Below are 24,821 nucleotides of genomic sequence, written 5' to 3'. Positions count from 1 at the left end.
TAATTGGGCTTTGGGAATTTTTACGCACATGTTTTTTGGTACAATGTTTTATTTGTGCAATAAACAATAGAAAAGACAATCATTATTTTGTTTGGATTTTCGGTTCAAGATAGTAGCAAGCAAGCCTGTCTAAATATATTTAACCAAATCTGTGTACTCCAGTAAAGAGTAAACCTTGTATTAGTATTGCTTTTTTTTCTTTTTTTAATATTTTGACTGAGACATTTATAGAAAAAACAGGTGTTTGCTTCCCATCTAAAGAAAACATTTGACACCTGTTTATTAATTGAAATGAGAACATTGAAGTAAATGCTTGAATACGCAAAATGTTTTAAAAATAAATCAGTAGAAAGACGTGCATTGAATAATCTCAACCTTTTGGCATTTCCAATTATTTTTTAACTGAATTTCTATTATATCTGATTTCTGTTTTAAGACTTTTGAAAAAACATTCTCATTCATGAAATATTGTTTTCAATTTTACTGAAACATTGTGCGACTGTTATTCACCCAGACAGTTTCTTGTAAACTGGCAAATATAAAAATTCTGCATTATTTAATAATTAACAAACACTGTTAGATGTTAGCCCCCTTTTATTTGTGTTCAAGGAAAAGAAAACACAGACTCTTGATAAACACTACAAAACTTAACTTATGTGCCAATTTTCTGTGTCTTTTATTCCAGTCAACTATTGCATCAAACACATTGCCTTCCAAAGTTATTCCCTTAAAATATGTTCTAAACAAATGACTGGTGGAAAGGTAAAAAAAAGATACTTGAAAATAATTAATATTAAATCTTTTGAATTATTACTAAACAAAACATCCCCTCTAGCAGACATCTTGTATCCTACAAAACTGTACCACAGACCTGTGGAAACGACCTTGACACATGATAAGAACGAATAATAAGCATAGTTCACCTCTTGCTGCTAACCATATGAACTTATTAAACATAATTAGTTAAAAGTTTTACTAGTTTAAATGTTAAGTATGAAAATTTTAACTGAAATGTACATATTTCATGGTGGAAACAAATTGATGTTATCCACATTTTTTGAAAATAAATTCAAATATGAATTACTAATAAAACACTTCCCTGAAATTTAAGCTCTTTGTTTTTTTATACAATGATGTGTTCCCTGTTTGTGGGTTTAACAAACTTTATAGCTTCATAGCCCGTCATTGTTAGTGCAAACCTTTTATTCTTTGGTTTAAACATGATGGACTTTAATCAAGCTATGCTGAACTCATAAGAGCTTTTAGCAGCCAAAACATTGTCCAGTTTATTTCGTAGTTCTGGGTAGGACGTGTATGTCCATGGTAGTTCCAGAAGAGGGCCGCGTGTGTGTGCCACAGGTCGTCGTGCCAGTCCATCCACAGGCGTGAACAGTACCTCAACCCTGTCAACACAGATGACTTCTGACCCAGTAAGAAACCTGAACATCCTTCTGAGCCCTGTATCTTCAAGTCCTCTGATGTACTGGTGCAGAAATCTGAAGCTCTGCTTCTCTACTTGAGTGGTGGGAGAGGCAGTAAGCAACTTCAAAAGCTTTCTCGTTGTTGGCTTTTTATCTTCATACATTAGTAGGACATCTTGTGGGCTTTGAAAAGCTTCTTTTAGGAAGTGGCTTGCAACTAAGGACATTTTCTCTGCGGCATATGCTGGTTTTTGGATTAATTGTTTGTGTGCGACTTTCAGAAGGCCTTTTAAGTTCTCTTTTGTTGGAAGCACTGATACATTCAGGCGATCCATGAGATCCAGCACTTCATCCCTGTCTTCATCTGAGAGATCTTCTTTTAGTTCCCTTTTGCTCAGATCTCTATCTGATTAACTTAGGTACAAGAGAAGACTTTCAAACAGCAGATCATCTGATACTTGATTCTTCCCGAAGATGAGTGCCACTGTGAAAACAGGAGCAAGGCGACAAGGGAAATATCCATGGTCTTGAAATCCCTTCAGTAAAATTCTACCCATGGATTTCCACTCTTCTTCCTGCCATTTAGGAGACAGTGATGGCACTCTGAGCTCCTCTCCTTCAGCTGTGTTGTCCACAAACTCTGACCAAAATGCAGCATACACATCTCTTGATACATCGTCTGCATCAGCTCCTTTTTCATCAATGTAGATGTATTTTAGAGGGTGTATGAGGAGTGCTGGATCTTTGAACTGGCTGCTCAACTCCTCCAGAATAGTAACCCTGTGAAGTTTGATGGTAACGCAGACAACATCATACGATCCTGCATTGCTTATAGATGTATCTGGACTACTGACTGCTGTGTTTGTTGGAGGAAGTGTAATGGATGTGATGAGCAGATCATCTTCCTCAAACTGCAGGAATGGTTCATCTATTACAGTGTCATCAAGTTGACAAGGCAGAGGCTCTCCAAGGTAGGGCCCAATCATTACCTCAGATGTGTCTAATAATACATCTTCATCAGCATTCCTAGATTCTGATGATGAGACCACAACAGTGTGAGAAGCTTCTTCATCTCCTTGATGTGAGTCAGTCAGTTGTGTAACATTGTTTACGTGTGTTTTCCCTCTATCATAAACTTCTTCATCATCTTCATCATTGGAAAATCTTCTTGTGCACAAGTAAAATCTCAACATTCCCATTTTAAGTGCTGAGTAGAGTTCTCCAACTGTGACATCTCCATCAAATACAGCCTCTTCCTGATAGTCTGATATGTCATGACTGAACACCTCCCATCTTCCAAATTTGCTTTTTCCACTTGGAAAGAAAAGATCTTTAGCATACTGTAATATGTCAGCTTTTTCGGAGTCTTTGGGTACATCAAAGGTCCTTGTTCCTCCTCCTCTGCACTTTCTCACTTGCTTACCTTCATGGATCCACCCTAACTCAATTTTTCGAGTCTTTTTCTCAGCCCATTTGTTGTTTTTTGCATATGTTCTTTTTCTCTTAAAAACAAATGCCTCCTCATGATCAGGTTTCTTCTCATTTTCATTGATTCCCATCTTTTCCTTCAATTTTTCAAGCAATGAGTTTTTTCTTGATTCCTTAGTACTTGCACCACTGTTTTCCAAGCAGAACCGTCTGGCAGCTATCCGATCACCATATGTTGGGATATAACCAGACAGGGTCTTGTCTTCCATGAAATCAATCACTGTGGGATCAATCTGTAATAACAGAGATATTTATTAGTATACAGAAGTACAAGGTATACCTGCTGCCACACCACATGAGGTACCTCACTAAAGAAATGTATGTACATTTCACATGTGTTTTGATAATTGTCTGTTATTATTTTAGTGGCGGCCATCAATATTTAGCATTTATTCTTTTCCTCTCTTTATGCCAGCAACATTAATCAGATTCTCTAACATGTCATTAATAGAAATATCACAGTATATACAATGCCCACTTTTGAAAAAGTAAATTAGTATTCACGTATCTTTCAGTTGCACAGTGCACAAAGGGTTTAACTCATTGTTTTTTTAAATTGAAGCCAAATATCAATATAAACACAGTTTAATTCATTTGTTTTTATATAAACAAGGAAACATTGTGCATCACATAATATAGTGATATATTTAAGAAACTTGGAATCTGCATAGGGTTAATTAGTAACAATTAATAACCGTTGTCATAACAACGACCCAGTTTTATACAGAGGGTTAATTTGTTTTACATTCTCGATTCCATATAGATCCACACCAATGCAGCCTACCGTTACGTCCTTACGCAGTCAAAGCGAGAGAAGCGAAAACCGCTGTGGTTGCTAACTTAGCAATATGTCACATTTTTAGACGCTGTAACTTCGTAAAAAGCAATTTTACAATTGCTACAAATTTACAAATTTACCCCTCAAGAGAGCACTTATGCGTTCTTGTAGCATTCGTAAGAGACAGTCCTCAGGTACACCACGATTCCGAAGAAATCTCAGAAGTGGGCTATCAGTGTTTGTGTCTATGTTGAAAGCAGGGCATTGAAAGTTAAAAGTTCCAGTTCTGAAGAGCGTGAGCTCTCCACATCTACCATGGATTTGGGTTTCCGAACGCAACGCGTTTTACGTTCTTACAATAAAAAAATTTTATTCTAATGGTATCTTTTGTACAATATATGATCATGTTCGTACAATATGATAATTATATTGTACGAACGTGATAATGATGTATATTGTAATAACGTGATATTATGTTGTTCAAACGTGAAAAGTATCTTGTTAGAACAATAAACTTTTCACATTATAACGTGATATACTTCTATTTTTCTTTTGCCTGGGTGGCAGCTCTGCGCTTCCGTAGAAGAGAGCAGCAGTGGAAGAATTAAATATTCGACAGCACCTGGGTGGAGCTTTAAACTCATGCACAAGAGAAATGTCAAATAAAACAGGTTTGTGATCAGAAAAGACGGAATCCCCAATTTCCAAATTAAAAACAGATAAACCGCACGATAACACCAGGTCAAGAGTGTGCCCCTGCTGGTGTGTAGGGCCTTGTACAGACTGTACAAAGTTAAAAGACTGAATAAGATTTAAAAACTCCTGAGCAAGCAGTCCATCATATGAATATTAAAATCACCAACTATTAAAATCCGATCATATTTAGGCACAATGTCAGCCAAGAAACATGAAAAGTCATTTAAAAAGTCTTTGTTAAACTTCGGTGGTTGGTAGATTACCGCACACACAACCGGTTGAAAACGGCCCAGTTCAAACATCAAAAGTTCAAAACTGGAGGGGGGAACCGGTACATGGAGTTGCTTGCAATTAAAGTTATTTTTAAAAACTGTCAATATTCCTCCTCCTCTACCTGATATCCTTGGAGCATTTAAAAATGAGCAGTCGGAGGGCAATAGAATAGGCTAGACTCACCGTTTTCATCCATGTCTCAGTCACAAAAAGGAGATCCAATACATTTGAAGAAAAGAAATCGTTTATGACAAACGTTTTACTTGCTATGGACCGGGCATCTATTAAAACCCATCCTCGTTGGAGCTGGAGTCTGGGCAGAAGTTGTCTGTGAAGCCCAAGTTAATGGGCGCAAATTCACAAAGTTTATTACACGACGCCCAAGACGTGAAAAACACCGGCGAGCAGGCTCACGTCCACTCGAGCCTACGACAGGAACCAGACAAGGAGCAACATGATCCAGGAGACGCCTTGGGATGCGATGGAACAGACTATAATCCACTGGAGCAGCTGCTAGAGAAAAAGTAAGGCAAGCTTTAAGCTTCACTAGCCGCACGTTTACCGCGGCGTCTGCGACGACGCATTGGAGCAGGAGGAAGTGCTCCGCGTAGCAGGTAAGCAGGAACATCAGCCAGGGATAGGGGATACCCTGTTGTTTGTCCTTGCTGATTTGTCAGAAAACATTAAAGATCCAAAAGTTTTTAGCGTTCATATACCAGTCGCGAGTTGATTTGGGTGACACAAATTGTGAAAAACAAAACAAACAAAAACAAAATTGACAGAGACAGACGGCAAGCCACACACACCGGCGCCAATTATGTTATGATAAATTACGTAATAACTACAACAGAAGACTTACCTTTGTGGAAATGCTTGGAGCAGACTAACGTGTGAGCTGGAGTGTTCTGGGACGTTATATTTGGTCTTCGAATGGCTGCAATCCAGCCCATCCGTCGCCTCTTTCTTACTTTGGAAACATGGCTTGAACAATTTCTCTTCCACGACAGAATTCAATAAAAAAAAAAAAAAGATCTCTTTACCAGTCGGCTTCCCGTGGCTGTCATGCGACCGGCTATTGCGGTTAATAATACAACAGCTTCTTGCCATTTTTTGTGTTTCTTTTTATTGCTGTGTGACTGTTTTCTTGTGAAAGCCTGCGTGCGCTTGTACCACTTGATCTATTGGTGATTCTAAATTGACACTGTAGGTGTGAGCGGTTGTCAAGTCTCTGTGTTGGCCTTGTGACAGACTGGCAACCTGTCCAGGGTGTGCCCCACCTTTCAGCCTATGGTAGCGGGATAGGCTCCAGCAAACTGTGAATTGAATAAGTGAAAGAGAACAAATGGATGGACTAAAGCTTCATAAGATGCAAGGCTAGGACATCTCTGTCTCACGTGTTTTGTTTCCGACACCAACCTTCACCCCCGAGTGAAAGTAATAAGCCCAGTTTTACAAAAGTGCAATTTTAAATCACTGAAAACTGGAGGTACATAGCTATCCAATTAAATAAAATAGCTTGTGAATTGAATTAATATTTGACATTTAAAAAACTTTACCACTGGGGATACCAGCTATAGCTACCAATTTATTCCTAATGTACTACTTCATTTTCCGTTAGTTCTATCTATAGCTATTTTCACATATGCGCTGTAGAGCTGAACTTTTGCAGACATCACCAGGAGGAACTGAATGTGACAATGCAAATGTCCAGGTCAGCTTGAATGTGTGCTGCCTTCTTTGTACTCTACTGTACATGCAGTATAGTGTATGATCCTTAACAAAGACTAGTTAAAATAAATTCATTGCAGGCTGGTTAGCACTATTGTCTTATCAGAGAAGATTGTGGTATAGATTTGAGCACGTCTGCTTGACTTTTTGCTTGAAGGTGTATTCCAGGGATAGGCTGCAGAAATAATACTGTGTCTTGTCTTTTATCAGAGGAAAAAGGTTCTCCTTGTTCTTGTCAGTCAGGAGCCAGAAAAATCAAATACATCAAAAATGATTGACATTTCTTTCAAAAAAGAAAAAAAGCATAGTGATGTTCTTTATTTTCTGAAATATGTCTTTTATCTCTGCAGTTTCCTGTTACTTATTGGCCTCTATCAAAAACTGATATGGGCTAAAATCTGACAGGGCATATAGCCATTGGTTGATGGAGCTTTTTTTAGACTGAACCCAAAGGAAATGTCTTTATCCATCAGGCTGCCATCCTGTGTCCTCACTTTTAGTGGTTGCTATTTGCAGTTATGAAGATTTATCTTCAGAGAAGATAGGTGTGATAGGAGAATTTCTTTGATAAAAAGGGAGAGGTGTGGAGATCTCCTAGATGGAGATAAGACTGACCTAGGTTATCGGAGACTTCACACATGTCTTGAATGTCTTTCATCCTCAGGCCAATGACATCCACAAAGTCCTCCACCAGACGGAAAAGCTCTTTGATGTTTGGCCCCAGCTGAGAAAACAGAGACACATGAGAGCAGAATAAAAGAAAAAGGATTATGGATTTGAGGCGAATGTTCTGAAATGCTGTGCGAGCACTTGACACACAAAAGGCCTTTTATAGGAAATCTGGATTTTGAGACAAGAATTGCCATAGCTTCCTGTTTCAGTTCAGTGTCACCATGTCTTATAGCCCACACTACTATAACCAACATGAACATTTACAGTTTGTATCACCGTTTTTTCTTTTTGATGACAGGAAATACACTGAAGCTTTGTTCTTATTTTCAATACTGGAGAAAAAGACGGCACACAGTTCTACTGAATGCAGGTGATGAGAAATAAATGGCTGTGATAAAGGCCTCAAGGCTAAAAGCTTGACTTTTTGATTAAATACATTTCAGTGATGCAACACCTGCTATTACATCAAATCACATTTTTTTAAAATGGCAAAATGAGTTAGAAAACCTTACATTTCTAAGCAGGGCTGCCACGGTTGGAGTTAATCAGCGCTGACAGAAATGGCTGTGCTACTGTAAAGCTAGTTAAGTCAGAGGCCAAAAGTAGTTCAAACTAAAAAGGTCTCTGAACGTTTGCGAGTGCCGTCGCCACAGCCTAGATCAAAGAGGGGCTTCAATAATATGAAAGAATCTGAACCCCATATTGCTTGTAGTATTAAATGGCACAAAAATTATTTAAAAAAGTGCAAATATGAATGAACTATCAGCATGAAATCTTTTTTAGTTTAATCAGATGTGATTCACTATTCCCCAATGTTGAAGACAATAACGATAGTAAAGTAAAGTGGTTGAAATGCTAATGCTCGCTCTCCTTCGTGTATTCAGACCATGCTGGGGGAACGCAGAGTGTGCCATTTCCATTTTAAGATATCTGAAGCAGTTGGAGTAGAGCAGCTTGTTTTATTTAGCATTATTTCTCTGTCTGCATGCTGAAATTCCTGAGAGCAGGCGGATGCTGGACAGCTTGTTGGAGGCACAGAGTGAATAAGTGCAGCAGATGGATGAGTGGGTGTTTGCGTCATTATCTGTAGTTATTTCTGTCTTTCAGCAATTCTCGCATTCCCCTTTCACTTCTCCTCTGTCTATAAAGACACAGGTGGGCTGTTTGTCCACCTGTGTCTTTGTCATCTCTGCTGCCATCAGTATTTCTCCTTGATTGTTGAAGTTATTATTGCTCACAAAGTTCAAAAGGAGCTGCAATTACAGACAAGGACAGGTCCTCTTTTAGAAAGAGAGGCTGATACTAACCAGTTGTGCTTCCTCCCACCGCTCCCTGTTTTCTTCCATCAACAGATTGCTGACTGATTGCACAAAGTTCTGGAAAGGAAAAAAATGATTTGCATTCAGTTTTTTGAAATCCTTCTAGTCCTTCTTAGTGGCTGCCAACTTGGTTATGTAGCAGAATCTGGGGGACAAATATTTGGACAGTTTTTAGCCAGAAATGACAAGTTTGTTCCTATTCAGACAAGGAGAGACTAAAGGATCTTTAAAATCTCACAAAGGACAAAATAGGATTTACAACTTCATCAGTAAGAAGTAAAAACAGCAAAAAAAATTTAACTACATATTTTACAATATACTTTTACTAATGTGTGCTTTTTATTAAGACACAAACTATAAAATTCCAGGATCTGGTGAAGTTTAAAACAGTGAAAATAATATATAGGGCAAGGAAAGGGATGCTCCCAATCGAAATCCTAGAAAGAGAAGGGAGGTATAATTTTAGAGGGAAGTGGAATTTAAAATTACAAAGAGTAAGAACAACATTGAAAAGGATGTCTATTTTAATAGCAGGAGTTAAATTCTGGAATGAGTTAAAAGAAGAAATAAAGGTCAGTAGTGATATAAACCAGTTTAAAATAAAACTCAAAAAATAAATTTTAAATAAGTATAAGAATGAAGAAAATGCAATTAACCCAAGACAGCAGTCAAAGTGATGTTTATTTTCTTCTGCAAATTAGCAAATCTAAATATAGTTTTAGTTGAATATGAGAAAATATTTTTTGTAATGTTATGTTCAAAGTTGAAGGCGTTGTATACGTTTTTGTTGTTCAAATTTAGATGATGAGGATGTAAACCTGAGGGGGTGGGGCTAAATAAGTATATACTTCTGCCTACTCCTTTTCAAACAACTGCATGGAAAGATTTTATGAAACGTTGGTGAATGTGTTTAAAATAAAAATGAACTGAACTGAACTTTGTAGCCTAGATTGCACGTTGAAATAGAATATCCATTCATCCATCTTTTTTATTCCTCTTATTCAATAGATTTGTAGTATAAAACATAGGTTCTATATAGGAAACAGTCAATTTACATTGTTGGGTGGGTAGGGGAACACAGCCTTTCCCAGCTGGTGAGCAGAAGGCATCAACTGAATATCAACATGTATAAATTTGTCATCCTGTGTCTTTCACCTCTACCAGGTCACCAGCGACCTGTCCAGGGTCTAGGTTAGGACTGGATTTTTTTTATTATGACTCGTTAGCTGGTGATTGCTCAGATTTATTTTTTCAAGTTTTCAAGTAGTTGAAGCCATCATCAACACAATCAACCACTGGGCAACAAATTTTAATGAAAGGGAGATTGCACAGGGTGGGAGGTAACCTGTGTCCAAAAAACATCATGGTGTAACTCAAATGGTGTGCAAATAACTGCTGTCTAACTTAGAAAGATAGACAGATTGCCAGTGTATTGCATTCAGTCTGCATGCAAGTCTGAAAGCAACCACGTCTCTTTGGATTAGTGGACTTAACTCTGCTGGTTCTATTCTGTTTATACTCCTGCATGAAAACAAGGTTGCCTTAGTTGCCCAAGTTGCCCTTAGTCTTAGTTTTGCAGGGACATGGCTATCCTCCAGCCAAGAGGTTGTTTGTAATTACCAACCTGCTCAATCCACAGTTTCCAACCAGTGTTTTGCATTATATGTAGCCATTGTAGGTTTTTTTTTTTCTGTTTAATACTTTTTTATTTGGGTATTCTAAAAGGGCAAAAACTCTATAAAAGGAATATTCAATTCAATTCGATTTTATTTATACAGCGCCAAAACAGTCATCTCAAGGCACTTTATATTGTAAGGTAGACCCTTACAATACATAGAGAGAAAAACACAAAAGTCATATGACCCTTTATGAGCAAGCACTTAGGCGACAATGGGAAGGAAAAACTCCCATTTAACAGGAAGAAACCTCCAGCAGAGCCAGGCTCAGGGAGGAGCCGTGACAGGTTGGTGTGAGAGAAGGAGGCACAAAAGAGTTAGACAACAAGACAAAAATCCTAGCTCTAACCCGGTGACCTTTTGGATCTTAAGATATTACCTGTAAGGGAAGAAGACACTTTCACACTGTATTACACGCTGCAGCACAGCGGTAAAACCGTGTACCAGCTCACCCTCGTGTCCTCATTGCTGGGGCTGTAATATGTCCTCCTGAAGATCTCTGTCATGTTCTTCAGCACATCTACAATGGCCAGCAAATCACCACTATAGCTGGTTCCATCACTGGATATTTCCCTCAGCTTTGTCATTACTTCTGATACTCCATCTCCCACAAGGCCACGCTGCGCTTTGGACAGATGCTCCCGAGTCTAGCAGAGAAAGTGGCTTCTGTTAGTTTTCACAGTTAGTGGTCAACACAGCAGCAGTATCCATGTCTTTTTTGCAAAAGTGATAACACAGCATAATAACAGTTCAATGTAACTTAGACTTAATGAAAAAAACAAGAATTAACATGTATGCCATGTGACATACATTTTTACCCAGACACAGCTAAAACATTGCAATATCTTCATATGCATTTTTTGCAAGTTATTTAGACTCACTAAAGTCTGTATACTGCGATAGTCATTAGAAATGCACTTCATATAAGTGGGATTCTCCCAGTAGGCAATGCCCTCGTCATCCAGGGTGCAGCGGCGAAGGATAAGCCCTGTATGGGGAAACACATGAGGATTAACCTTCAATTATTTGGCCCTTGTTACATCATGCTTTTACAGGACATGCAAATGTAATCTTTCTACACGCAGGAAGAGCTCACCCATGGCATTGGGAGGACAGCGTACTGCTGCTGTATCTCCAGCTGGAGTCATCTTCCACACAACATTAGAGTAGTTGTCTTCTCCACATATTTCATGTGGTTCTGTTACCAGAGAAACATCAAAGTGTGTCATGCAATGTATTAATCACACAACCAGGAGATAGACTGTCTAAGTAGTGCACTTTTCAGTCTTTGATGTAGTGGAGCAAACTGCGCCCACCCACTGACCTGGGCATCTCTTTTTGTTACAGCTGCGGACCTCTTCCCGCTCTCCAGGACAAGGCTGCCCTCCAAAAAAGGGCCCATAACAAATCCGGTTTCTCTGCTGACTCCCCCCTCCGCAGGTTTTAGAACAACCCGACCACAAGGACCAGGTCTGCCACTTGCCATCCACTAAGAGAATGAGTGAATAATAATAATGAAATACAACAGGACCATGTAAATTTTACACGTTTGCTATCAATGAAGTGAATTTAACCATTATGCGGACCACAATGTTCTGTTTTTATATTTATGAAATCTCATTTAGCACAGTTGGCTGAAAAAGAGATCGCCATGGTGGATTGTCCATCTCCATCTCGCCCTGTCCCTAGCATCCTCATCTGTCCCTCTGCAGGTCCTCTCTCACTACATCCATGAATCTTCTCAGTGGTCTTCCTCTTGCCTGGGAGCTCCATATTCAACATATTTTATATACACTATCCCTTCTCTCCACATGTCCAAACAATCTCAGCCTTGCTTCACCAATTATGTCTCAAAACACATCTCTGATGTCCTCACTCTAACCCTGTGCATCTGGATCACTCCCAATAAAAATCTGGGTATCTTCAACTCTGCCACTTGCAGCTTATCCTCGTGTATTTTTGTTAGTTCTACCATCTCCAAACTGCACATCACAGCAGGTCACACTGCTGTCTTGTCAATCTTTACTTTCACTCATGCTGTTGTTCTTCTGTCACAATGATAACCTAGTATAGCCTCATAATAAACACATGGAGTTGAAAATAAGCTCTCCAATAAAAAGAAAAACCCAAATTTTATTAAAGAAGTGAGAAAAGGAAATCAAATATTCTGAATTTAGGTCATTACGAAATACTATAAAATGCAATGCTAGTAACCTGAAGGTCTGTGTAATTTGTAGTAAATGTGGAGTTAAGTAACTATCTTTCTTCAACTTAGCATCTGGCTCTCTTACCTGGACACTCTCCAAGGAAGCAGTCAACAGTCTCCAGCCACTCGCCTCTGCACTCAGCACCCCCATATGAGGGGCCATTACACTCCCTGGTTCTCTGCATGGTCCCATTAGAACAGGAGGTAGAGCAGGAGCTCCAGCTGGACCACTCATTCCAGACGCCATCCACTGAGAGAGGCCAAGGTCACCACAGCAACAAGTAAACAGAGCAAAGGAGAACGCTATCTGTTTGAAATACTATAACACTCAAAATACAACAAAAACATTTTATAAATAGAGTTGTACCATTCCAATTCTTGAGCAGACTTTTCACATTAACATGATTTTATATGATCTTATAGCTGCTTGAATAGACAAACTACAGGTTCAGTATGTTTTAGGTAAACTAGTTTTGTGTTTCCAGGGTTGTGCTCAGAACTCTAAAACAGCATGCCCAGTAGCGTTCATAGTCGACACAGACTTTTGAAACAGTCAGACCTTTGTGCACATGTAAGATAATGTCATGTTCACACTCACAAAGATGCAACTACATTTTTTGCTTAAGGAATAAAGATAACCTGAATTCTTCGTATTCTTCACCTCCCCACACTTGGCTTACTGCTGTGTGAGGTGGGAGTGATTGTTAAATTTGTATGTTTTATGCCCCACCTGTACATAAGTGCGGGTGGGTGGGGGTTTGGCATGATGTTAAATAATCTAATAAGTGGCCTAAAGCATTATTAACATTACCATGAAAATCTTCAGAAATCAAATCAAATCTGAGGTCCTTACCCGGACAAACTGCTATATTGCAGAATTTGGTCTGTTTCTCTGGCCCTTCACATGGATCTCCCCCAAACTGCGGAGGGGTGCAGGTTCGTGTTCGAGACCTGTAACCTCGGCCACAGGTGGACGAACACAGACTCCATGGTGACCATTCGTCCCACGCACCGTGCACTGCAATCAGAGCAGCTAGCGTATGATTTATAGACAGACAAACACCAAGACAACACAATGCCTTCACTGCCACAGTGAACCGTGGGCAGTTATCTGGAATAATCTGTGCTAATTCAGTGTGGTCACTGTACTTTCAAAGTTGAGGAGTCTCCCAGTATGTCTGCTCTGCTTGTATGACAGTGTGAGAATATCCTAAAATCTCTAAAATCGCAAACCCAGTCATGTTTGTGAGGTGAGGGTGTACGTTGTTCCATAGGCCACAGACTTGCTGCAACTGTGGCGCTGAATCATGTGGGTCTTGTAAGGGTGAGGCAGGGTCCTGGAGAGGGCTGGGTGAGCACAGGGAGGCAGCAGGAGGGATTTTGGGGTGGGGGGTGGGAGCTTACCTGGACAAACAGCAGAGTTGTTGCAAGGTCTCTGCTCTCTCAGTGGCCCACTACACTGGGTGCTGTAGGAGGAGGACACACAGAAACGAGTGCGACTCTGCCAGCCCTCCCCACATGTGGCAGAACACACACTCCACGATGACCACTCCTCACCTGAAGCTGAGTCTACTGAGGAGGAAGGGATGGGTAAAGGAGGATAGGGGGAAAAAGAGGAGCGAAAGGAAAGGAGAGGACCGTAACTAATTATCATGCAGGATCTAGCCTCTGTGGCCAAAAGAGGAGGGGTTGTGCTCTGATAAAGGGTACATTCTCGCTGTGCTGCATTTAAGGGCTGCCTCCATTAAAGGCGTCATTTTTCCTGACTAGTATATGAATCTGTTCCAAAGGTGTTGATAAATGTCCGTTCTTTAGCAGACAAGGATAATGGTGCCTAGTCAGTCTTCAAATCCACTACAGAATAGAGACAAGAAAGTGAAATTTTCCTGTCCAAGTTAAATTTCTAACGCTCTACACAAGTTCCCAAATGTTGTCCTTCAGTGGTGGCAGCCCCTGAAATGGGCCCCAGCTCTTGGTCTGCTGCTGGTCTTTTCCTTCGCTGAGTTTCTGATGTCATATCCTTGGCATCGACTTCCAGTGGAAATTAATGCCCATGACTCTGGATATGTCAGCGATCTTTTCACTGCCCACGACTGCCTCTTCAGTGGGTCACTTTACCAATAAGGGAAAAGTGGGCAGTCTCAGGTGGGAAGCAGGGAAAGAAGTAAACAGGAAGTGGGGAATCAATTAGCAAATAAAAGTAATACTCCACTCAAAACCTATCTTTGCTGTAAAATTTACCCCCATATCTTCAACAGATCTCAGTGGCTTTGTATGTTGTCTTGTTTTCCAAAGACCGATAGCTGAGGTCCAGGGTGTGCCATGTCTTTTGCCCTGTGACAGCTGGGTCAGGGTTCAACAACCCCAGCCACAGGTGGAGTCTGGAGGTGATTAGCCCAGTTTAGCAGTGAGAGTTGAGATCCAGTTAAATCTAAACATTTGTTATGTAGTTATGTTCCAGAGCAGCTTCCAGGAGTGCAGGAACTTTCTGAAGGTTTGTGGTTACAATATCATATTAATGTCACCGTGTATGTTTGGAATTCGTGGGGAAATACTTCCACCATAGTAATTAAATACTGTGTGTCTGCCACTGACTTCTAATTTTATAAGCTATGCTACAGTGGTGGGTGTATAACTATGACAACGTAGGATTACACATTGTTCAAATAAGCAACCAATTAAATATATTATTTTTTAATATATAGTAAATAAATATGTTACAGTGTTTCCTTGTTCGCTGTTGCCCCATTATGTGGGAGGAAGAAATGAAAACTGACTATCCAATGAAATCAAGTCATTACACCAGGAGGAAAATGTAAACCATAACATAACAGACGGGCTTTTAAATGGCAATAATCTTGTAATGCAACCTGCTATTTTTACGTGGAACTCTATCCAACACTGCTCAGCTAGGCTACCCTCCAGCTCTATATTTTAACCCTTTCACACATAGTGGTCACTACAGTGGACAGCTATTCAAAGGCTGTTTTGTTGTATTTGTGTCAGTGTTGATGGTATACTTGCACATAAACACAACACACAGCGTATATTGTTCATTCGTTTGTCAAATTCATAAGTCAAAACGTATGTTGTCCACCTAAGTGGACATGTACAAAACTTTTTGAAAAGTACATGTTTAAAAAAAATGAAGTTCAAAAATATTTTTTCATGCCTAAAGATGAATAAAAATACTTCCTGATTGAGGTTGTCATAATTCGTGCATGAAAGGGTTAAGGACAGAAATGAAATTTGTCTTCCTCACAAATAAAGCATGAATAAGATCCACATTTGTTGAACTTTTGGGTGGAGTATCACTTAGAAGGAAGACTTCATTTGATGTGTTGTTTTACAGACAGGGGACCATGTCCTGCCATAATTTCACAAGAATACAATTTTACCATGTTCAGTCAGGGTCCATGTTGGAATTAGTCCATTGCGGACGAGGCACTACTGTGGGAGATTTTGATAGATGTGCTGTAAGTGAATGCAACTCTCTCTATTGTGGGTGTCATGTTTTTTGTGTGATATGCTGCTATCACCCAAGCTGCCGCAGTGACTGATGCATGGGTTCCCTCTGCGTCCCGTTGTCTTACCTGTCTGAGAACTCTGCTGTCCGCTGCGGGGCTTGTCTACGTCATCACGCTTGCGGCTGTCCACCGAGCGAAGCGATTGGCTGCGAGAGAGATGGCGACCTTTGCCTAAAGGGGGGTGAGGCAAGGCCGGGGGAAGGAGGGGCGGGGGTTAGCAACCAGAGCTCCTTCATTAATGCCTTATATTTGGGACACAACCGTGACGTGATTGGTCACCCAGAACAGCATCAGCCAAACTTGGGACTTGTGTTGTGCTGTCTGTGTTAGTGTGCTGTGTGTGTGCGCAGTAGTCTCTTTATATTGTCAGCTGTTTTATATTTTCCCTTGTGATGGCATAACCAAATAGAAAAGACATGCAATAACATCAACAGTAATGAGTGTAATCTGATTTTTTAGCTATCTGTCAGTCATGCACCGCCAGTTCTGTACAAATAAAGAAAGCTCTAACCAGTGAAACATTGCAGCGAAAGCACTTATTGGTAAATGGCTTCAATAAAACAGAACTCTGATGTTGTTTTCATGTCCCTTTAGTCATTTGTGGTCATGTTGACATACTGCCTAAAAACCTGACCATGTCATTCTTATTTTTCATCGATCAAAGTCCCCTTTCCAACATGCACTCTTTAAGTCACAACTCTGACTTACAGAGAATGGATACATAAGCACATGAACAAGATGTTAAGAAAGGAAAGGTAAAGAAAAAGTAGTTGTAAAAGCACAGTTTGGACACACCACATACTTGTATTTACCCACAGAGCTTAAAGCACCCTCACTGACAGGCATAGAAAAATGAACACGAAGAATAAGAAGCTCACCAGTGCAGGACTGCGAGTTGCAGGGCCGACCCTCCTCCACTATGCCCTCACACAGGTACGACTCCTCCGGAGGTGACCGACAGGTCCGAATCCGGGTTTGGATCCCTCCACCACACTCGCTGCTGCACTGTGCCCATTGGCCCCACACACTCCAGCCACCTGGAGACACACAGACAGTAGCGGTTACTTATAAAGAGCTGAATTACTGTTAACCCTTGTTCTGAGATACAAGTTTTTTTCTTAGCAGCAGTGTTTTTCACTTGTAATGCCATGTGTTGTTGGGCTCATCTAATGTAGAGTGATCTTCAAATCCTACAATCCTCTGTGCAAAGCTTCAGTTTTGAAGAGCTGCCAAGGCAGATAGTGTGTAGGAAGAAACACAGCTTGGAGCTGAACATCTCCAATCTTAAAAAAATGACAAATAAAAACAGATGCAAAATGGATGTCATAATGATGCTAACACAGCCCCACCTCATACTGGGAAGCCTACATTCCAAGAGTTAGGTCAGTCAAGCATACTGTGGTGACAAGGTTTGCATGTATGTAGAATTTTGACGCCGTGTGATTTAGAGAAAGGTTTGGTTTTCTGTCATAAACTGTGTGCGGCAGGCAGGAATGGAGGACCCAGATGCAGAGTCCAGGATGTGAAAAGTAACTCAAAAAGCAGCTTTAATGCTGAACACTAGGAAAAACTCTACTAAACTTGAAGATACAAAATAGGCTTGGCAGACAGAACACGCAGACTGGTATGAGGAAGATCGTAACGCTGGACAGAAGAAAAGAAAAAGGCTTAAATACACAGGGTTCACATGAGACAGGGTACCTTCAAAATAAGAGAAACAAAGCAAAACAAGGTGCACACAGACAGGAGACTACCAAAGTAAAACAGGAAGTAATGGGAACACACAGAGTTGCAGATAGACAGAGACATGACTGGGGAAGCATTGATATCATGACAGGCAGGGGAACACCAAATGAAACACAAGAACTCACAATAAAGATAATCACAGCCACACAGAGGACGACACAGAGGGCAAAGACACAAGGGGGAATCCTAAATAATCAAAATCTAAACAGGAACAACCTAGACACTAGAGAATCAACTTAAGACTACCAAAAAGGACTTAAACATGAAACACAATACAAAATGACATCAAAACACGGGAAAATGAGCTAGGATCAAGACAGGCGCTGTTAGAATCAGCAATGAACCTTGTTACATTTCTACACAGTGTTAAGGTTGTTACTATAACCTTTAGCTTTTAAAGTAATTTCTAAAATTCTGTCTATTTCTAATACTTAAGAGTTCATACAGTTGCAACAGTGATTACCTGTCAGAATAGTTATCCTTTGTATTACTACCTCAAGCTGCTTTTCAAGCCACTTAAAGAAGTCCAGACACTTTTCTTTCCAAGCTCCTTAGACTACAATAACCTGGATGACTGAGAACCTTCACAGACAGGTTCTGACAGGCTAAAGTTCTGCAGACACAACAACAGTTCAAAATGCTAGCACTAACCAGGGAATAATGCTTAGCTGACATAAACAAGAACTACATCCAGTGCAAAAAGAATATATTTCAGGACGCTCCAAAAGCCCATTGCCCAAATCAGAGCTCTTCTGCAACCTCCAGCTGCTGACAATACTTCACCTCAACCTCCAACCACAACTTCTACTGAAGCCTTCACCACCTCCTTTGCAGGATGCTTGGTCCCCAAGCAGGGCTGGACTGGGACAAAAAATCGGCCCGGGCATTTTGACTAGAGACCGGCCCACCAAAAATGTGACGTCATTCAGGGGTAAAACCGCAAAGGATTCTGGGAACTTGTGGCAAGCGGTACTAGCGCATGCAGGCTTTCAATTGAACTCAGTTACACAGCGATAAAAAGAAACACAAAAAATGGCAAGAAACTGTTGTATTATTAACTGCAATAGTTGTGCCAAAAAGTGATTGTCTGCCAAAAACTGATTTCCGGTATTTGCCAAAAACTGATTGCTCGTATTTAAATTGCTATAAGTCACTTGTTGGGCTATAATATGTGAAACATATGTCAAATGCATCCCTCATGGATGACATAAAGTCATATTGAGATACAAACAACATTAGTGTAACAAGGTAGAAGCCGCAATCAGTCTTTGGCAGTGACTTTTATATAACCTTTATTTATGCAGTTAAAAAAAAGTCTAATTAACATTAAAAATGTCTTTTGTAAGAAGTAATTGGACAGCAGAAATGGCTCAAATATTACAATAGTTCTGTAAAAATATTTAAAGTGGGGATAAAGGATCGGATTGGTTATAATGTAAGTACAATAACACAGAGTTGTAAATATACTTGAAAAAACTGATAATTTTTTAATTCCATATATAGCCCCTTTGTAAACGCTGTTCACCGAAGTCTATTTACCAACATAGATATTACACATAAAAATACACGCAAACATTGGAAATCAGTTTTTGGCAGGCAATCACTTTTTGGCACAACACCTGTTGCATGACAGCCACGGGAAGCCGACGGGTAAAGAGATCGGTTGTTATCGGATTACGTCGTGGAAATTGTTTAAGCCGTGTTTCCGAAGTAACAAAGCCGATGGATGGCCTATAAAATTGCTAAACAAGGGGGAGGGTGCATCCGACCTCCTCGGCTGTAATTGGTCCAGCCCAGAGTCGATCATGACCAATTGGCCAATCCAACACCTTTCATTCATACCCTTCCAAAAAAAAAAAAAAAAAATCGATCGGCCCATAAAAACAAAAAATCGCCAGCAGCCCACCGGGCAAATGCCCGGTATGCCCGATGGCCAGTCCAGCTATGTCCCCAAGAAATTTTCCCCTCTGCAGGGAGCAGTAGTGGTAAAGACCGTTCACTTTGTTGCAACTTGACCAGTCAAACAAAAAAGAGCGCACCCATCAGAAACTGTAGCTGCACTGACAGGCAGAGCTAAGGCAAATCCCCCACCAAGTTTACAGTTACTAGCAACCGTTTGTTTTGGTCAAAACATGCAAGCCCTGCAGGCTCTAATTGATTCTGGAGCAGAGCAAAGGTTTTTCTATCATTAATTGATTAACAATTAGGGATTAATGTGAAATGTCTGAAAGAACCTGCTGTTCTGCCTGCTGTTAGATAGATTCCTGTAACCTCTAGCCTAGCCCCTAGGAAAGTATTTGGTTTGGTTGCTAGAAGGAGTGACAGTGATCAGGATCCCGATTGTCATCTTTCATCACAGTGGTTTCTTCCATCTACCTTCGCCAGATTGTTAAGCTTCACTCTCTAGTTTTATGTTTACTTCATGACTAAATTGCCGTCTCTGTCTTCAGGATTTTTCCAGTGTGACTATTTGTGGACTTGCTACTCAATACTGGACTGCACTTGGACTTTAACTGAAATTAACCTTCTTGCCCACTCAAGAGTTTGCCTACCTGTTATTCATGTAACTCATTATTCATGTAAAGCTCAAACTCTTGTGCCTGGGTCCATCCACCTTGACTTCACTATGACAAATGAACTTCTCCAACTAGCAACATGGACTTTATGTAGAAGAGAGCAAGGTCTGATCCTCTGCTTTACCTCCTAACCTTTGTTTCCCTTCAACTCACAGCAAGAACAATAAATGTTATTAATTAATACTGACACAGCTGACAGTGTTCTTTCATTTATCTATATATTTGTATGTGTAATATGAGCAGCACTGTAGGTTGTTGAGAACAGATAAAATCACTACTAGGCCTCTAGGTAGGAGTATAATGAAGGTGTAAACAGAGCACTCACTTCCTCTCTTCTTTATATTAAAAATAACAGCAAACCTGATGTTTCTTGAACAAAGCCATCCATTCTCTGGCTCGGTTGGCTTTTCCTTATTTTAATGGTGCTTAAAGGAAAAAGAAATGTATAGAGACAAAACTGCTATTACTGCTACTATTGTGAAGGAGCAGATTTTACTGAAACAACAACAAGTTTTGTACCTAAAGTTGAAAGGCTCTTGAAGGCACCAAACAGGCCCATCATTTTGTCTGATATAGGGAGATACAGGCGACATCTGACAAAACAACATTAACTGACATCCTGGGATACGAATGCACAAAACACATAAACTACTGACGTCCAAGCATCTTCAGGATATTGCAGCACACCAAGTTGGACAACCAACTGAAAAATAAATCCTTCCCGGAAAGTTCCAGGGTCCAAGTCTCATAAGCCAGGTTCACAAAGGTGACAGGCAAAATAATCTTTTGTGAAGATCTCCCCAGGTCTAAATTTGTTTTTTTGTTTTTTATCTCAACTGTAAGGTGAGTTGAAGCAGCTACCAATAGGAACAAAGTATGACTGATGCAGGTTAGGATTTTACATTACAGGGTCGTTACACAAAAGAAGCCTGGACTGGCCACTGCAGACGACATGTGTTGACAAGGCTATGTCGTACAGGACACACACGTTTGGGCAATGTTTTGCCTGCCTGAAGTACTCCTGCACTGCAAGTCTGTGTGGATCTCTTTTGGACACTGTGCCTTGGCATTCATCAGACATATGGGGAGAACAAATAGCAGGCAGGTGTAGATACACGTCCTCCATCATTAGACCACAGTGCAATGGAAATAAGAGTCACTGTCACCATCTGTCAAGGGTCTGATGTCCAAGAATTAGTTACCAAACTATCCATATACACATGAAGGATCTGGTTTATCCAAAAGGGGCCACAGCATTAAAACACACAATTTAGCACACAAAAAAGTAACCTGCATCACACTGATGATATCTAGCAGCTAAGGAGGATCTGAGGGGAGATTTTTCCTCTAAAACAGAGATATGATGAATGCCATTGTCACTCTGAAATTCCCTGTTTGGCCATTCTGATTTAATGTGCTCCATTAAGATGTGTGCTGATATGAGGAGGAGCAGGCAGAGCACTGTCAGAATGTCTCTGTCTCTCTTTCTCTCACTGTGTGTGTCCTGCATGCTCATAAATGTTTAACGGCACAGACAGATGCCTTTCAGCCCCCTCAGGCGATGGCAAATATGTATTAATCTGCATGAATAGAACATGAAGTTGGCCAACATCCAGACACACACGTTTTTAATTACTTGCAAATCAGTTTCCTTTAGGGTGAGGCCCTGAATGAGGGAGGGCACTGTGGAGAGCGCTTGATTCAGTCGAAAGAGTCAAATATACACACACACATGCACACACACCTCGATTCCTCTACAGCTGTGTCATCTCACCATGACTGTGTTATGAATCAAACTTTATGGATTGAAGGAGACAAATTGCAGTGAAAAAAGTGTAAATGATTTCCTTTCCCTTCAGAGATGAAATTAGCAGCACCAGCGATCACAGTCAATATCTGTTTGCTGTCAGCAGACTGACCTGGTGGGGTCCAAGTGTTCACTTATGGCTGTGAAACTGGATTTGATCATGTGACTGCACTCATTCAGTGGATAACCAGTTCAGTGCAGTTCACAATATGTACTGGAACACAACTTAAAACAACTCAACTCAACTCAGTGCAGCCTCCCTCTCCCCAGTCACCTCCTCCAGCTTGTCCGGGGGAACACCAAAGTGTTACCAGGCCGGCCAGCATTTCCTGGGTCGGCCCCAGGGCCTTAACCCAGTGGGACATTCCCGGAACACCTCACCCAGGAGGTGCCCTTGTCAGATGCCCGAACCAACTCAACTGACTCCTTTCAACGTGGAGGAGCAGCGGCTCTACTCTGGCTGAACTCCTCACCCGTTCTCTAAGGGAGAGGCCAGCCACCCTTTGGATGAAGCCCATTTTCGCCGCTTGTATCGATGATCTTGTTCTTTCAGTCACTACCCACAGCTTGTGACCATAGGTGAGAGTAGGGACGTAGGTCGACCAGTAAATTGAGAGTTTCACTTTTACACTCAGCTCTCTCTTCACCACAACGGACTGGTACAGCAACCGCATCACTGCAGCTGCAGCACCAGTCCATCTGTCGATCTCCTGCTCCGTACAGAGGTACTTGAACTCCTCCACTGTGGGCAGGAACTCATCCCTGACCTGAAGTGGGCACTCCACCCTTTCCCTGCTGAGGACCATGGTCTAAGATTTGGAGTGCAGCCAATCAGTAATAAAGTCATTCCAACTCCCTGAGCCAACATGCTGATTCATCTGTGCATGTTAACATGCTACATTTACCCCCCTTCAGGTGATTTGAGTGGGAGTTGTGTGACACATGAAATAATACACGTTACAAGCAGGGCTACCATTCTGTTACTATGGTAAACATTAATTCATGTATATGAGCCACAATGACAAACTGAAAGAAACTGAGCATAGCCACTTAAAGCAGTGATCTGGACTCCACATGACATGCCTCAGCTCATTTAAGAAGCAATCCCACAAGTGCTGCTTTGCTTTGAGGTTGCTGTGACAACCTGCATGGAGCAGATTAGCTAGCCAGGAAATCAGACCAGGAATGCACACAGCACTCAGTCAATTTCCAAAATAAGACACCGTGTGGAGACTGCATCTCTGATACCCACATCAATATGACTGGTGACACCAGACCAGAACTTAACCAGTTAGAGGGTTTCATCTTGAAGAACACAAAGTGTAATGTGACACAAAGGTGATTCTCAATAGAAAGGAAAAAGAGAAGATTTTAACTCATACTGGGATGCATCTGAGTACTGGGGACAAAATGATCTGCATCTACGTGATATGGGGTTGTGTGAAGGATGAAAAACAATTTAGGATATTTAATGCATCGATAGAATTAGAAATAAGATCTTATAGATCCATACCACACGTGTCTCTGGAGTAGAATGTGCTTACTCCATGAAGCACAGAAATGAGAGATACGTTATCCTCGGTTTAAAACAGCTGAAACAGCTTTTCAGATTGTTTTTCTCAATGAGAACTACAACTGCTTGTCACTGGGGCAGTATCCACTAAGGCACTGCTGTTATAGTCTGCACAGGAGGTACACTATTGTCTTGAACATTTGATGATAATTTTATTCCTTAATGTAACACTACAAAGATCGTTGATAAAAAAAAAAAAAGAAGAAGAAGAAGGTGCAAAACTGGATGTACAGTTACCCATTCATTTGGATTTTCCATTTATCTGTGCAGACAGCAAAAGGAATTTGACTGTACTCTTACCTCAGGGCACATCACAGCTTATATCTATTACCATTGTTCACAAGCACTTTGTGTGCTTGTACCTTATACATGAATGATAGTACATAACTAATGCAGCTTTTCTTTAAATTGCCAAGCCTACATAAATAGCACGTCATTTTCATTCTATTATTTATAGTTTAAAAATAAAGAGTCGGGTTAAAAGTTGCTGTCTTTATGATTCTTATGTATCATACATTGTCTTAACTACTTTTGGAAAGCTGCACTGCTTTGGAATGAGTTTGTTTGTCAAGCAATGATAAAGTTGAGTCACACAATTCACGTTTCATTAGAGCAGAAAAATGAAGTTAGTTTGCTTTTTAGCTTCAAGCTCATCACTCTGTAAATATGATATATACAGAAACTGGGGTGTGATGAGTAAACATCCCTGAAGGCTACAGGTGGATGCTCGGGTGGTGGAGGGGTTGAGACAGCGTGGAGCAATGAAGGTCAACCATGACATTAATATGTCAGAGGAACTGATGGAAAATTTGAAGCATAAATAGGACTCCAAATTAGAAGGGGGTGTTTGGTACATGATGGGGGGAGAGTGAAGCATGTTTGTGTGTAGCTCCAGATCTGCCCAAACTAGCTCAAAGGCTTTCCTCCATTTAAACTGACTAAACTCTCAATTGAGTTAATTCAGAAATGGTCTGGTGGACTAGAAACTCTCCATCCGGTTAATAAATTTAACAGAATACTACTACGACTACTTAGGTAACTAAACAGCAGTTCTGGATACATATAGTCATAAGTGTATGTGCACTTTAACAAGAGTAGAAACATTAAAGGCCTTAGAAAAAGAAGGAATAAAAATACATAAACTTGACTGAGCACATAAGCACAATCAGATACTGATGTTTTTGTGTAACAACTTCAGAGTGATTAGGACCCAAACACAGGACACAGGTGACCAGGGACCAGCTCCAGTGTGTAAATCTGTAGTGCAATGAGCTAAAGGTGATTCCAGCAAGGTCCAAAAAAGGGCAAAAGGTCACAAGAACTAGACTAGGAACA

The 24,821-nt window shown here is 40.6% G+C and overlaps 2 protein-coding genes across 9 annotated transcripts in view; both read right to left on the bottom strand.

Moving 5' to 3' along the window:
- adgrb1a (adhesion G protein-coupled receptor B1a) overlaps positions 1-24,821 on the bottom strand; it is a 192,747-nt gene that overhangs the window by 79,769 nt on the left and 88,157 nt on the right. For 5 of the 8 annotated variants that reach the window (XM_087837160.1, XM_006804483.3, XM_006804487.3 and 2 more), the window contains exons 3-13: positions 16,663-16,821; positions 15,851-15,955; positions 13,662-13,829; positions 13,111-13,275; positions 12,343-12,507; positions 11,376-11,540; positions 11,148-11,249; positions 10,933-11,039; positions 10,504-10,698; positions 8,364-8,432; positions 7,000-7,108 (exon numbers count right to left, since the gene is read on the bottom strand). In XM_087837160.1, the coding sequence (XP_087693286.1) occupies positions 7,000-7,108; positions 8,364-8,432; positions 10,504-10,698; positions 10,933-11,039; positions 11,148-11,249; positions 11,376-11,540; positions 12,343-12,507; positions 13,111-13,275; positions 13,662-13,829; positions 15,851-15,955; positions 16,663-16,821 (1,509 nt within the window). The remainder of the gene's footprint in view (positions 1-6,999; positions 7,109-8,363; positions 8,433-10,503; positions 10,699-10,932; positions 11,040-11,147; positions 11,250-11,375; positions 11,541-12,342; positions 12,508-13,110; positions 13,276-13,661; positions 13,830-15,850; positions 15,956-16,662; positions 16,822-24,821) is intronic. The other 3 variants (XM_035913737.2, XM_035913738.2, XM_006804486.3) reach the window with 2 other exon arrangements.
- On the bottom strand, positions 1,832-5,720 carry LOC148094782 (uncharacterized). The gene is made up of 2 exons (XM_087837122.1): positions 5,697-5,720; positions 1,832-3,142 (listed from the first exon to the last, which is right to left on the bottom strand). The coding sequence occupies exons 1-2, from the start codon at positions 5,718-5,720 to the stop codon at positions 1,832-1,834; spliced, it is 1,335 nt and encodes a 444-aa protein (XP_087693248.1).

The sequence above is a fragment of the Neolamprologus brichardi genome, unplaced genomic scaffold (assembly GCF_056152115.1).
Source record: "Neolamprologus brichardi isolate AB-2024 unplaced genomic scaffold, ASM5615211v1 NODE_ptg000008l+_length_2720982_cov_1, whole genome shotgun sequence".
NCBI classification, from domain to species: Eukaryota; Metazoa; Chordata; class Actinopteri; order Cichliformes; family Cichlidae; genus Neolamprologus; species Neolamprologus brichardi.
This window is presented reverse-complemented; position numbering and strand designations above follow the sequence as displayed.

Excerpts from the sequence above, each read along its gene's own strand:
- LOC148094782 (XM_087837122.1), bottom strand. The coding sequence starts at position 5,720 with ATGACAGCCACGGGAAGCCGACTG. Across the intron at positions 3,143-5,696 it reads CAGCCACGGGAAGCCGACTG|ATTGATCCCACAGTGATTGA; the intron begins GTAAAGAGATCT and ends CTGTTATTACAG.